Source organism: Choristoneura fumiferana, chromosome 11, assembly GCF_025370935.1.
Source record: "Choristoneura fumiferana chromosome 11, NRCan_CFum_1, whole genome shotgun sequence".
NCBI lineage: Eukaryota > Metazoa > Arthropoda > Insecta > Lepidoptera > Tortricidae > Choristoneura > Choristoneura fumiferana.
In genome coordinates, this window is record NC_133482.1 from 15,609,269 (window position 1) to 15,624,619 (window position 15,351).

General features: G+C 38.0%; 3 protein-coding genes across 3 annotated transcripts; 1 reads left to right on the forward strand and 2 right to left on the reverse strand.

The window, feature by feature from the left end:
* The first annotated feature begins 513 nt into the window (after positions 1 to 513).
* On the forward strand, positions 514 to 3,531 carry LOC141432391 (protein preli-like). The gene is made up of 3 exons (XM_074093928.1): positions 514 to 623; positions 1,250 to 1,399; positions 2,215 to 3,531. The coding sequence occupies exons 1-3, from the start codon at positions 621 to 623 to the stop codon at positions 2,374 to 2,376; spliced, it is 315 nt and encodes a 104-aa protein (XP_073950029.1). The 5' UTR covers positions 514 to 620; the 3' UTR covers positions 2,377 to 3,531.
* Positions 3,532 to 7,072: 3,541 nt separating this feature from the next.
* On the reverse strand, positions 7,073 to 8,748 carry LOC141432863 (putative receptor-type tyrosine-protein phosphatase mosPTP-1). The gene has a single exon (XM_074094664.1). It carries the CDS (start codon positions 8,746 to 8,748, stop codon positions 7,681 to 7,683), a length of 1,068 nt encoding a protein of 355 aa, XP_073950765.1. The 3' UTR covers positions 7,073 to 7,680.
* On the reverse strand, positions 8,748 to 9,287 carry LOC141432864 (ubiquinol-cytochrome c reductase complex assembly factor 2). The gene is made up of 2 exons (XM_074094665.1): positions 9,131 to 9,287; positions 8,748 to 9,021 (listed from the first exon to the last, which is right to left on the reverse strand). Exons 1-2 carry the CDS (start codon positions 9,199 to 9,201, stop codon positions 8,748 to 8,750), a joined length of 345 nt encoding a protein of 114 aa, XP_073950766.1. The 5' UTR covers positions 9,202 to 9,287.
* Positions 9,288 to 15,351: the final 6,064 nt, after the last annotated feature.

The window sequence follows — 15,351 nt, forward strand, 5'->3', positions numbered from 1 at the left end:
GCATACACAATTCGTATAAAAGTAAGGTTTTTGGATAACAGCGAACAGGAGGAGTGGTATAACAGTGTTAATTCATGCATGTTTTTTTAAACAGGTTATGTAATGTAAATATAAGCGCATTTTATAAGCAGACGAAATATAAATATTAGCCACGCTTTGTCTGCATACTGCGCGATCTGTGCACTTTCTCATGATAAAAAAGTGTTCCCATGATAATCAAGAATTACGGGAAAAATGATTAGACACATTTTTAGAAATACGCTTGTAGGAGAACTAAATTTACTGACGTAGTTCGGAGAGTTGCCAGACTTAATGGCCGTGATCAGTTAACAGGGGACAGAGCACATTGCTCCTAGAACCGACGGCCGATGGGGCAACAGGGTTCTGGAGTGCCGACCGCAAACCGAAAACTATAGAAAGCTCCCAACAAGACGGACCCACTATCTATCTATCTTGTGAAGAGCGCGGGACCTGTTATTATGATATGGTGATGCTGTGACAATCACTATTGTTACAGGTTCTTCAGCGCGAAATCCGTTAAAATTATTGAAGAGAGTGTAGTAGACCCCGAGAAGAAGATCCTCGTGACATATACCAGAAATTTAGGATACACGAAAGTTATGGTAAGGCTTCTAAAACTTCTAATATTAAATATAATATGTATTTGGACAATCTATCCAAAGTAAACATAGTAGTCAACATCCTCAAGTGTATAAACAATTAGGGTGTCTTGACAGGCGAAATGTCGCTAGATGGCGTTAGTATTACTTAGTATCGAGCGAGAGGGTTGACGTTACAGTCTGCTAGCGGTTGGCTCATTTATTTAACCATATTCAAACAAACACTAGCGTTTACCTGCTGAGCTGGCAACGTTGCATTTTGATAGTTTTTCTCGATTATTCCTTAAAAATTGAATGAAAATTAAAAATGTGGTCTGATAGAACTCTTCTTAAATATAAGTTAATGTGTCTACTCCAATAATTATTCGTGATAGACTTTTATATTCTTTAAAAACGAATTAATGTTTATTAACGGCTTTGACGATTTCGATGAAATTTGCAATGTAGGGGTTTTCGGGGATGACAAATCGATCTAGCTCGGTCTTATTTCTGGGCAAACGCATATTAACGAGTTTTAGCCCGAGCAAATCTCGGTCGACCAGGTACTTAATTTTATATAAGCAAACCACCTGTTCGGAGACACTGAGAATACTGATATGAAATACATGTTCTATTGTCCTTGTTCTTAGAGCGTGATAGAGCGGGTGGAGTACCGTTCCTCTGGCGCCAACACGACTGTCGCCAAGCGTTCCGCGTGGATAGACTCGCAAGTGTTTGGATTCTCGCGCGCCATTCGAGCGTTCGGGGTTGAACGCTTCCGCAAGAACTGTACCCAGATGGTAAGCCAATGGTGGTGTTGCTGGGCGTGGGCCGCGTGCGTGCCGCAGAGCGCGCGTTGAAACAAAAGACGGTCGCATTGCCGGCCAGCGGCCTGCAAGGTTGTATGAAATCTCTTTGCAGGCCGCTGGAGTGACCGCACGCACGAAGCTGAGCCACAGCGCCTGCAGCGCGATACCTCTCGGCTTTTTATTTGTAAACACAACGTCAATATTTCATGTCATGTTTGAGAAATGTAGGTTATGTCGTTTTTGGAAGTAGCCAATGCTGGCTGAGTATGAGTATTAACGGATGAGCTTGCGAGTCCGTTTAACTAATACGAAACCAGCAATTGCTATTCAGCCGAGACTAATCAATAAGCTTTTCTCACTTTTTCTGAATAATTCTGAAATAGACTAAACTTTTTCTCTAAATATATCATAAATAATTTTATTCCAATTATTTTTCTATGCCTTAGAAAAAGTTTTCATAAAAATAAACTGCAGCTGTATTTTTCACGGAAACACCTCAAGTCTGTTTCAGACCCAATAAAAAAGTCCGAAGTTCCAAACAACAAAATATCTGTACCGCCCATTAGATTTGGCTGTATACACTTGTGCAACATTTCCATGGCCTTTTAACTTGTTTAAAAAGTTTGTGATGATTGCAGGCGCGCTAATTTATTATTGTCGAGCTAGCGCGCTGCATCTTTTTAACTTTTTAATTTTCGCTGACCATAAACCATGCACTTCACTTTCTGATAAGTAAAGAATAATGTCAACTTTTACGGTCATTTTTGAGAATATGTAGTTTGTTAATCAATTATTATAATTTCCAGTACAACGGCTTCAACGGCGTCCTCCTCAGCCTGTTCCCTAAACCGATGACGCCCCAACACATGACGCCGATGACGCACACGCTCAAAGAGATGCGGGACGCGGCCGCCGCCGCCACCGACCGCGCTAAGGCCAACGTGCTCTCATCCGTCAACAGGACTTAACAGGACGATCAGCGCCAGGACTGAGGGGTATAGTTGACAGTGCGTGCCTTGTTGTCTAATGCACATGGAGTCACGACCGTTTTTACCATTTCTTTCTATCATACGGTATAGCAGGGGTCGGCAACCTTTTGGCAGATAAGGACCACATAGTGAAAAAAATATATAAAGGCGGGCCGCACTTGTAAGATAATTTTGTACCTAATAGATATCTACCTAGTTACCTGTTGCAGGTAGGTACTATAAGTGATCAAAACAGTCGCGGGTCGCAAGGAGATAGGTCTCGGGCCGAATGCGGCCCGCGGGCTGCGCGTTACCGACCCCTGCGGTATAGGATGAGGGCAGAAACAGATGAATGCGATCGCGAGCGCTAGAGCGTTAGACAAAACGGACACAGATTAGGAGACAGAGAACGGGTGCATGGAAGTATATGGAATGAGAGATGGTCATTATTCGAAAAAGTTTTTATCCGATCGAATAAAGGATAACTCACGATTTTTTTTACCCACGAATAATTCGACCACTTTTGTTAGTTGGTATTTTTTAATTTATTTCTAGGCATAAGAGCGTAGCCCTCCAGCCGATTACCATTAGTATTTGCGAAATATGAAAACAATCTAACAAATTACAAGCAGGTAATCGAAGAGGTTTAAAAATCGTCGTTGTTAATTGTTTCCAATTCTTCCATGTTTTCCGTTCATCAAGGGGTAGTGCGTCTAAAATATAATGGTGCAGTTAAACCTTATGGTTAAATCTAAGCTGATGTGTCGTTAGATAGAGATAGAGTTATAAAATGAAGCATAAAATGAAGTATTTTAAGCTGTCTTTATCAGCGACGCTTCACTACATCCATATCACAAAATACGTTGAACTTACTGCTACTGAAACATGTCCAAACTTTTAAGGCTCACAAGTCAAGAGACAATGACAAATTCCATTATATTATAGAATGTCAAGTTAAACTCTTTACTAAGTATGATATGAGTATAAAAATGTTACGCTACCTTTACACGCGTGCGAAGGGTTGGCAAATTTATGGAAGCGACCAAGCCAGAGATGAGCATTATTCGAATAACCTTGTGATTTTTTTATGCATGAATAAATTATTCGACCATTTTTCAAATGATGAATGATTTATTTGTTGTTTTATTCGGCTAAAATAAAATCCACGAAAAATGTTTTTTATTTTTTTTTTGTTTATCCCATACAAATAAACAACACGAATAATATTTTATACAGATAAATCAATTTTAGACAATTTTTACTTCAAATTCTTTGAAATAAAACAAATATGAAGTTAAAGTCATGCTCTGCAAGCGGGTAAAGGGGCCTAGCCTTATTATTCTAAATGTTATAGTCCGTTTTCCAATTTTCACGTATTTTGAAAAGGTGGGAATAAATACTTTTTAAAGGTTAATTATCGAGTGTATGATTCAATTCGAATCGAGTGTATGATTCAATGTAAGTGAAAAACAGAAAGTAAAACCAATTGTCATGCTAACATCTCGCGCAGCTCGCACGCTGATCAATATGTTTTGCACGTACAGTCTAACAAACAGATTTGCGTACCAGCTTGGAACCTTTTCGCTATAAATGCAATGTCATGTTAAAATTCCATACATCTGCCAAAGAAATCATGTTGAAACTGATTGTAAAAAGGTTCTACCCTGGTGCGCAAATTAGTTTCCTCGATTGTACATTGCAAATTTCCAAGGTATAAGACTAACAATGAGAATTCCACGCTCTTTACAACACTTGAGAAATGATTTCGATATCGAAAATACAAACTGATTTTTTTTCTGATTTTTTTTTTGATTGCTTAGTAGCGACATCTCTTGTCTGGGTAAGCGGTTGGTTCCGAAAGAATGTGACGTCTCTCGATGAGAGCGAAACATAGATGTCGCTAGTGCTGCTGCATAAGTAGCGTAGTAGAAATAAGCAACCTGAATATGTATGCATAGGAAAATTCGTGTCTAAATTCCTGTCCAGCGTGGTGTAGGGGTTATAGCACGCAGCACGGATTGCTGAGGACCTGGGTTCGATTCCCAGCGCTGTCTCTTTTTCTGGTTTTTCTGTGCATCCATGTCTCAGTTTGTATTTTCGATATGGTTTCACGGGATACCCGTAAAAGTAACAAATTTGGAGTTGAAATAAAAAATACAAAAAGACTCCAAAAAACCAATCATAAATGATTTCGAGTAAATTTCTAAAATTGTTATTTACTTATGCGTAACATTCGTTATTTATTATAAATTAGGTTCGTTTTAATTATAATTTGATGATTAAAATTTAGGAATTACCTAGTTTTTAGAATCGTAAATTAGAACTGACAGACATTTGCTTCAATTATTTGTTTATGTTCCCGCTGTATGATGTGAATCTTGATGGTATTATGTTCTAATCTAATTGTTTCACTGCCATTAACAATAACATAATCAGGTGCAATGGGCTGGAAGAAATAAGGAAATAAATCTTTAAGTAGGTAGGTACTTTGCAGATAGATACTTTCCTATAAAAGCACATTGGTTGGACCCAAGTCTGAATATTCCCTGACGAGAAAATATCTTTTATTTTTCGCCCCAAGGGCACTGGCATGCTTTGAAACGACTCTGTCTGCATAGTAGATAAATATCCATAACAAACTGGATAGACAGCACAGTCAATTGCACTTAGAGCTACTTGTACCTTTAACCACATTCCATCTGTGGATTGAACGAGTGAAAACGGAAGATCAATACGTGTATATACAAACTGAAGAGCATAGAATCAAGGGCGATGTCATTTATCTTTATATGTGGTAAAAACATAAGGCATTTGGCCCTGTTTATATGATTCCAGTAGCTTGACTGCGCTGCGGTGCTCGTTCGATCTCATGTAACTCGTTAAGCCTCTTGTAGACGTCCGTTATTTTCACTGGACAACGGACCCTTTTTTTGCTGGACTTAAGGTGTATGGCTTACAATTAATGTGTGTACATGCACCGGACAATTAAGTCGCCGGACAAGTGTCCGATGCGTGTACACACCACACACTCATTGTAAGCCATACAACACCGCAAGTCCGGCAAAAAAACGGTCCGTTGTTTGGTGAACGTCAACAAGCAGACTTAGGATTGTAATATTTGTAATCCCACAATGTATCGATACTAGAATGATTTTGCTGGATTAATGTGAACAGGGTCTTAATTTATCTTGTGCATGTGCAACATTATTTGCGTAGGGGAGACCGAGGAGTTTTAGTTCAAGTCTCGCTATCAAACGCGCGCTATTGCGAGCTTGCTAGCAGTTGATAAGTTCCCAAAAAATCGACGTTGTCACTACTGTCCTCCGTCACAACTCTCCTGGGTCTCCCCTACAGCTTTGTGTGACGAGTTGTCAAATCACGTAGTTGAAAATCATAAAAGTGAATGTTCTGTGATAAGAGTCCTTGATTCTGTGTTAGTCTTCAATAATGTCCTCTCTACTGAAATTGTTCCTTTGTTTTATGTATGTATTTGAATAAACTTGAGACATACTGTTAGCTGTTATTTGTAATCATCGCAAGCTGTGTTTTTGCTTGGAGGTTGGGTTTGGGACTTTAAGGCTGTAATGGTTTAGTGTTGAAAATTACAAGTTCCAAAGCAACAATTCTATAATGAACACGTTGGTTAATGATGTCGTGTTAGTGTCTCCCCACTATCGACGCGGATAGAAAAAAGCTTTACGTCTATTAATAAGAGCTAAAAAGGCATGGTACGGCTTGGCCGAAGCCTGCTGTCGTGTCGAAGTCTTTTTTGCGCAGACATAAAGCTTTTTTCTATAGGATTTTGACAATTCCGCGTCGAGAGGTGTGGGGATCTAGAGTTGTGTTATTGAAGCTTGTACTTTTTGGCGCAGCGCCCTGTAGGTGTTCCGGTAACAGTAAATTTATTCTAAAGGGGGTTCCATTAAGGTAGACATTCGAAACAGGCGTTTGCGTGGCTGTGCTTTGAAAAGCGTCTCATTCCATACCACATTCATCTGCCGCTCTTTAGCAATTTCGAGAACCTACCTTAATGGAAACTAAATGAGTCTTCCTTGACATGAATTGTAACTATAATCTTGCCATGTAAAAGCATGAAAATACTAAAAACAAACGCATAAATCAATGACACTAAGAAACACGAAAATTGATAACATTTTATCTAGTCTGCTCTATGGAATTCACATGTCATGTTTCTCTCTACGTGTCCCATTTTAGGCCTATTATATTTAAGTATATGTTTATAGTAATATTTCCAATATTTTAGTGACTAATAAATAATTAGTTGTATTACTTCGTCAGTTAGTGCCCTTTGGCCTGCTTCCGACATGCGATTTGTAGAAAAAACCATTGTGTGGGATGCAGCATTACCTTTTTGCATTTTTTATTGCACGTTTTTGCGAAAAATGTACGATTGTATTCATGTTAAATAATATCCAATTTGACCAATTGGAACATTCATTTCATATTACGTAATTTTATATGTACTAAGTACAATTTTCACGAAAATGCCCGCGTTTACACTCTCGCCTAGTTATTCTATTAACTTGATGTCTGCTTGGCAAGAGTGTAACATGCCCTTGTTCACCATTTGGCAAAGGCAACTTTATTTTAAGGCTTCAACTTGTTTTAGAGTTCCATAGTGTATATTTAGAGATAGTTACCATTTGAAAAATAGGAGGAACAATAAAAGAGTCTGTTGAAATCTTTGTTTTATTTAATTATTTATTATAAACTATAACAACTAGATACTACTACTTCATGTTTACATACACCAGCTTGCTCACTATCCACTATTTTGCGCCGCAACTGAAAATTTAACTATACAACAGTAATGCGGCAGACTGACTGACAACACAGCCATAACATAGGCATAACTTGTGTATCAGGCCCAGAGGCGTCTTTAGCCCATGTAGCGCCCGTGTGCAATTATTACTTTAGCGCCATCTAGCGAAGCTTTAGCGACGAAGCCATACAACACATGGCAAAAAACAGTCCGTTGTTTGGTGAAAACAATGGACGTCTACAAGCGGCCTCAGGAATTACAGAAATTCTCAAGCTATAGGGATGTTGAAAATACCACCCTAGACATTTAAGTCCAATAAACAACAATATCTCAATTCAATTCATTAATGTTAATGAGCTAGTTTAACACCTTCCCTGTCCAGGAGTATGGCCTCAAGAAGCTTTTTTTCAGGAGTCCGTACTTCCAGGTATGAACTTACCCCAAAGTGAAAGCACAATAGAACGCGATTTTGTCAAATCATTTTATATTGGGACAGTGAATTTGCTAAACAGAAAATAAGATTATTTGATCTTTAAAGCAGCTCTTAATCTAGCGCTTCTGCTTCTAGGATTCCTCTCAACTTCCTCTGGAGTTGGAACTTCCACATGCTTATTGATGGCCCTCCATGGAGTATCTAGGAAATAGTCAATTGTTTCTTGATCTTGCACTAATGTTGGACTCAAATACTTCAATGGCACTGGGTTTGCAACGTCATTAACAATGTTTCCTGCTATATGCCTTTTTATTATTGTATCTTCTAAAGAATGGAAGCTAATAGTTACAAGTCTTCCATGGATTTTTAAATAGTATTTAGCAAGGACCATGCCATAGTTTATTTCATTAAGTTCATTGTTGACAAAAATTCGTAGAGCTTGGAATATTTTGGTTGCATTTGATTGCGGACGCTGCAATTTGTCCAATCTAATTTCATCAGGACAGCAAGAATTGACAACATCTACTAACTCTTCTGTTGTTTCTATATTTTTAATCATATATCTAGCTTGTATTATAGTTTGTGCTATTTTAGCCGCTTTTTTCTCTTCACCATAAATTTTGAATATTTTGTAGAGTTCTTGTTCATTAGCAGTTGCAAGTACTTCTCGAGCTGTAATCTGATTCGGGTCCCGTCCTGCATCCATTCTCATGTCCAAATAGCCATTTTTACTTATGGAAAAACCTCTCTCTCCATTATCTAGCTGCATTGATGAACATCCAAAGTCAAACAGCATTCCAGCAATAGACATTTGCTTGATACCTTTTTCTTTGAGGAGATTTGGTAGTTCGCTAAATCTGCCTAATAGAGGTGTTACTCTGTTGGGGTAATCCACAGCGAGTTTTCGAGCTTTGGCAAAAGCAGTTGGATCTCTATCAAGTGTGATGAGTTTACAATCTGAAGACTCAAGGATTTTTCTAGAATGCCCTCCTGCTCCAAATGTCATATCAATGTAATACTCATTATCTTTTGGGTCTAAATGTTTGATAGCTTCTTCTAGTAAAACAGGGGTGTGGTCTTTATACTCTATAAGCTCTGTAGTGTGTGCTCGACGCAGGATAGTATGGGTAACTGTAGTGAGTCTCCGTAGAATCATTATGAATCTTTGTTAAAAACTTTCCTAAAGAAACCTTTGTTTTCTTCTTTTAAATAAGTTAATACCTCACTCGAGAGCATGAGATTGCACTCTTCAGTGCTCAGACCGGTTGCAGTGCTGGTATGAGAGCGCTTGTATTTATTTTTGTAATGGTTATCAGCCAAACGATTGAGAGATGCGTATTGGTGGTTACACAGTTCAGAATCCAAGTTGACTCGCTCAGTTGATTCAAAAGCAGCTTTTACTTTGTCTCTGATGACTTTTCCCAGGTCTCTGAAAAGGTAAACAAAAATAATTGCATTCATTGTTTTTTAGAAACTATTAATTTCGATTTCTAAAACATCTAAGTAAGCTTTTAATGACATAACCGTGTATCACACACCTCTCACCCTTAGTTGCATCCAAAGGCCACTTTGCAATCAATTTTACGAATTTCTTATACTGACTAGTCATAGCTAACGCTGTTCAAGTTTTCATAGCCGAATTAAATCTCGAATTCCCGATCTGAAACAAATTAAAATTCGGTATTTTAGGTTAGAACATTTATTTGACGTTTGACGTTTCGCGGTGATTTTTGAGCGTATCTAAATACGGCGAGATTTTCCAAGAGTTTGTACCAGTTCTCAAATAGCTTAGCTTGAAAACGCTTCTTCTAGTTTACACAAAAGTTTACACAGGTTTACACCAACAATCTTGCAGATGGCGTTGGTCATAAGAAAACTGCCACGGATTACCCGTATCAAAAAATAAAGCCACGATCCGAGCTTCAGCGTAATCCCAATTATTTAGAATTAACTCGCGGTTTAATCCTCTTATTTTGGGATACATCCTGATGAGATACAGAACAGAAATCGCTTTTGTAGTTTGGAACTAAAAACACGATCTATTTCTGGTCATCGGTCGAAGTTGTCCAATCTATGCTATGCTATACAAAATGTATCTATTTAATTAGTGTTGTTATTACTATAATACCAATTATTACTATAATACAAGCCGTGGTGGCCTAGTGGTTTGACCTATCGCCTCTCAAGCAGAGGCTAGTGGGTTCGAACCCCGTCTCGCACCTCTGAGTTTTTCGAAATTCATGTGCGGAATTACATTTGAAATTTACCACGAGCTTTGCGGTGAAGGAAAACATCGTGAGGAAACCTGCACAAACCTGCGAAGCGATTCAATGGTGCGTGCGAAGTTCCCAATCCGCACTGGGCCCGCGTGGGAACTATGGCCCAAACCCTCTTGTTCTGAGAGGAGGCCTGTGCCCAGCAGTGGGACGTATATAGGCTGACATGATTACTATAATACCAGTACCAGTCCCACAATTGGTTGGTATAGCTGACACTGTTATTTATTACAATTTTGTTCATCGCATTCCCTCGAAAACGATTAGTCGAAAGAATGGTACTTACGTATTTTGAAGAGAGGCACAGTTGTGTTACTAATGATTAATAATGTTTTTGCTAAAAATATAATTTTTAATACAAGCTTTTTTTGCTGACTGTACTTTTTGTTGACTGTATTTGTATTGTCACCCAAACTAAATTTCAACTCGATGCTATTAACCGTTGAAGAGTTATTCTGTCCTGTGGAGACGATCCTGGCCGGAGTACCACGTCATTGCCAGATTATTGTATTGTCACGCAATTTACATAAGTAAGTATACCAAATTTCAGGCCAATCCATGTACTGGAAGTTTAGTTTATTTAAACGCTCTAAAAAGAAGAAATTAAAATTTTCCTTTTAAATTTTAACTATAAACTTACAACAGTTACAACTTATATATATGGTCATAAAAGCTTGTCGCGCGATTTTGTTGTGTAAATAAACTAGTACCTACTTATTGATTTATGTAAAATCTGACAAGTTTAAATTAATAACATTTCAATGAATTATAACTATTGATCATCGCGACAAGCTTTTATCACCATATAAGTTGTGTATAATGAGGTTGTAAGTTCATAGTTAAAATTTAAAAGGAAAATTTTATTTTCTTCTTTTTAGAGCGTTTAAATAAAAAAAGCTTTTTTTAAAAAGTTTTATTGCTTTTAATTTTTTAACTAAAACTAATGAATATCTATTCCGCCATCTTGGATGGTCCGCCATATTGGATTTAGAATGACGTCACATTCTTTTTCGAGTTGCTCTCAACGCGCCCTTTCATTTGATACCCTTAATGTAAAAGTGCATTAAAAATTACTATTCCGCCATCTTGGATGGTCCGCCATATTGGATTTAGAATGACGTCACGTACCGTGTATGTATACAAAATTTCAGCTCAATCGGTTGAAGATATCTACTTCAAAATTGAGTTCAAAATTGCACCCGAACAAATTACATAGGTACATACATTGCAAGTTAAATAAAAGCTTTTAATAATATTTAACGGCTATCATAAGTGATCGCCACGTGGTAGCGTTCTAGTGGTGAGTCCTATGGCTTTCAGCTATTCTAACGTACGAGTATGTGTGTAAAGCTATAACATTTTTGAGCGCAGCCAAGTCTGTTCGAACGCAAATGGAAATAGAAAGAAGAAAGTATTTTTTTCATTTGGCCTAAATTCGACACTAACCCCTGTTTCACTATTCATTGATTCAATTTATTTGACGGATAAATGTGATGCCGTCTCTTTTTGTTTGGTTCGAATAGACAGACGGGGACAGCATCACATTTATCCGTCAAATAAAATTAACCAATGGGCGGTGAAACAGCCCCTTAGTGTGTAATAAAATAAATAATACATAAATATCATAAATAACCACCAAAAACATAAAAACAACCATAAAAAAGAAACCAAAAATACAGTTTATAAAAAAAAAACAACCTCTTTGTCTTTCTTTTCTTTCATTAGATAATCTTATTAGTGCCGAAATAACTAGGTGTAAATAAAGTTGATTCGGTTCCAGGTACCGCTCTTCAGAGCCACTTTACCTAACTACGAAACTCTACGACAAAGATCTGTCTGTACCACAATTACATCTGTACTCGTGTAAATAAAAAGTTCAATATCTCAAAAACGGCTGAACCGATTTTGACAAAAGAAATCAAAGCTAATAAAAAAACGCATTAAAATCGGTCACCCGTTTATGAGCTACGGTGCCACAGACAGACAGACACACATAGCGGTCAAACTTATAACACCCCTCTTTTTGCGTCGGGGGTTAAAAACCGGTGAAATGCGACTAGAAGTCGGGCATACAGGCAGTGGCGTAGCGTGAGTATGAGCCGCCCGGGGCAGCTGGGCTACTACGAAACTCGAAACTCGAAGTTCGTGTCGTGCGGTCCCTCTCGCTCTCGTGTTAAATAGTATAAGTGTCAGAGGGAACGCACGACACGAACTTCGAGTTTCGTAGTAGCCGCTGGGGCGGAAGAAAAAGAATGATGGGAAAAAATGTATGGTACCCAGCCCAACCACCAATAATAGAATTAGAACATACTTATGTAGGCTTATTGATTCCACTGTTTGCTGTAATTGTTATTATGTATGTATTTCTATTATTATTATTTTTTCTTTTTTTTTTCTTTAATTGTATAATATAGTTTTTAAGTATTTTATTTGTAATTATATTTTTATGAAAAAATGACTTTCTGCCCAGTTCCTTGCGGCGCATTCTTCTTGGCAATGATGGTCTTTCCGAAAGCGCTGGTAGTTTAAAAAAAAATGACGTGTAAAAGTGCCCATTGCGGCCTATTTACTGAATAAATCATTTGAATTTTGAATTTTGAATTTTGAATTTTGAATTTTGAATTTTGAATTTTGAATTTTGAATTTTGAATTTTGAATTTTGAATTTTGAATTTTGAATTTTGAATTTTGAATTTTGAATTTTGAATTTTGAATTTTGAATTTTGAATTTTGAATTTTGAATTTTGAATTTTGAATTTTGAATTTTGAATTTTGAATTTTGAATTTTGAATTTTGAATTTTGAATTTTGAATTTTGAATTTTGAATTTTGAATTTTGAATTTTGAATTTTGAATTTTGAATTTTGAATTTTGAATTTTGAATTTTGAATTATGAATTTTGAATTTGAATTATGACGACTAGACTGTGAAGGCTGGGAGAATCAAGATATTTTATGATGAAATATTTAAGTTCGTACAGACCCGGAATAAAAACGTGGGTAACTTTCAACTCTACGGTAATGTGTTAAGGACAAACCCTCACGTCAGCAATTATGATGGACTGATCTCTCTTTCTATTTCCATACGTTTGAGTGAGTCGGATTACGGGAAATAGTAAGATTATATAACAAGAGCATAAAACGAGCCATTTTACCCAAGACGTTCATATGGCGACCCGAGACGGTACGGCGAGGGGAAAATGGGTTTAATGCTTGAGTTTTACACTCTGCTTTTCACTTAGGTTGCGAGGAGATGAAATAGCAACAGTGGAAACTTTCTATGTACCTTTTATTTTTTATACATTATTATACATCGGACGTCCGCCGGAAGAGCGGATACACGCTGAGGGTGTTCCAGCTGCAGTCGCGCCACTACGTGCACTTCAGCTCGTTTGTGGTGCGCGTGCCGCGGCTGCTGAGGGGGGGGGACCATCGCGAGTGCTGCCTTCTGGCCGAAAGACGTCGTGTTCCGGCGGTTCCGGGGCACCATGCCGCAGATGATAGCGACGTCGGGGAGGGTGACAACGGGGTCACGCCGTTTAGTCACCAAATTGGTTTTAAATATTGATTATAAATATGTATGTTAGTCTGTAAGGTATTTATTGTATCGGCCAAGTTGCCCGAAATAAATGAATTTATTATTATTATTATTATATAATATATATTTTTAATTTATTTTGATTGATTTGATTGATTTTTAGTTTTATATAAATTAAAAATTATAATACTTGTTTGTGGCTGTTGACACCTGATTACCTCGGTCTTAGACGAAGATTATGCACTAGAGCATAAAAAGTCATTTTATGTCGCCTAGATACAGCATAAACACGAACTTTACGAACATGAGAAGTGAAAAATAAGTTTATCACTATCCCGCGGGAACTGTGCAATTTTCCGGGATAAACTACCCTATGTCCTTCCCAGGGTTTCTAACTCCTTCGTTTCAGGGTTTAAGCATGATGAGGTAACAGACAGGTAGTTACTTTCGCGCTTTCGCATAACAATATTAGCAAGGATACACGTCTTAAGACAACCTAACCGAACGGTTTAACTGAACCGTCTAAATAGTAGCTAAGTTGCTACAGAAGAAACTGGCAGGGATTGAAACCACTTCACAGGAACGTAACTAAGTGGCCAACCTTTCCGCGTTTGTTCCCCAAATTTACAAGGAAATTAATCTTCCCCGCAAACCCATTCATAACCAAGCGTAAGCATTGAAGCAAACCCCGCAAATTTCTTATTTTCATTGATATCTTTATTGCCACGGATCTACAGTCAATTTCGACTGCATTCCGTATTTCATCCCTAAATATCCACATTTTTTCCGCACCAATCCGCCGTTTATGCCCACATCGTTTACTACACGATCGAAGTAATAAACACCGCGTTCATTGACGCATCACAAAGGTTTCCTCTTGTGTGTGTGGACGGAAAGCAGCAATGGTAGGCGCCCGTGGGTATGTGGGTGGATGAAAAATGTGTGAGGTGAAAGGTAACGGTGAGCGTTACAAAGTGTGAGCCTTTTGTCTGGATTAAGGGGCGTTTTCACTGACGCGTTTAGTTTGAGCCTGGTTTTGTAATCGTAAGTAGGTAGGTACTTTAATCGTAAAATCGCCCCTACATTTAAAAAGCTCGTATTTACCTCAAAATCGATAATTGTTCTGAGTGGACTTTATGAACATTATTATAAGTCAAGGGTCAATTTTGATGTTGTTGACGTATTGATTAGTTAGAGACACGGGACTTAGTAGATACGATTATCAATTCTGTGAACCGGACACCAAGATAATTAACTGTTTTGAAAGATTTAATAATATTTTTGGTCAAAGTAGTTTTAGTACATTGAGTAGGTACAGTTATTGGTATTATCCCTGTGCTGGAGCAGACCAACCACCCTTCGTTTCGATTGTTCATCACTACATGGCCACTGAGCCGTAAATGTTATCCAGGATAGTAGGATAACTTATCCTACTAATATTATAAATGCCAAAGTTTGTAGGTAAGTCTGTTTGTTTGATACCTTTTCACGTCTAAACCACTGAACCTGCGACCGCTGAGGAGTCGTTAATTTCGTGTCGATGAAACCTCATTAGGTTTCTTGTCTGTTGTTTATTGTCAGACGAAGCGTTGGAACGCCTCCCACTAGGTGGACTGATGACATCGTGAGAATTGCGGGTAATCGGTGGATGCAAGTGGCGAGTTGTCGTTCATTGTACTATTTTTGTAACTTTTGTTTGTAACTATTATGTGTGTGTTGAATAAACTTTTTTCATTCATTTTTTTTCATTGTGGTGTTCTAAGGGGGAGGCCTTTGCTCAGCAGTGGACGTATTCTGGCTGAGTGTTAGGATTAACGAAAATATTGCGTCTAAACATACGCATGCGGCAAGCGCAACTTCGAAAAATGTCCGCCTTATCAACAGAATTCCCCGCTAACCGTAGGGCGGGCGGCGCGCGCACTGGCCGCCATTTCTGTCTGCAGTCGAC

What these genes read in the sequence shown, in the direction of transcription:
- LOC141432863 (XM_074094664.1), bottom strand. Translation starts at nt 8,748, where the DNA reads ATGATTCTACGGAGACTCACTACAGTTACCCATACTATCCTGCGTCGA.
- LOC141432391 (XM_074093928.1), top strand. An exon ending in GCAAGAACTGTACCCAGATG is followed by an intron (nt 1,400 to 2,214) that starts GTAAGCCAATGG and finishes TATAATTTCCAG; the next exon opens with TACAACGGCTTCAACGGCGT.
- LOC141432864 (XM_074094665.1), bottom strand. Translation starts at nt 9,201, where the DNA reads ATGACTAGTCAGTATAAGAAATTCGTAAAATTGATTGCAAAGTGGCCT. An exon ending in GATGCAACTAAGGGTGAGAG is followed by an intron (nt 9,022 to 9,130) that starts GTGTGTGATACA and finishes TTACCTTTTCAG; the next exon opens with AGACCTGGGAAAAGTCATCA.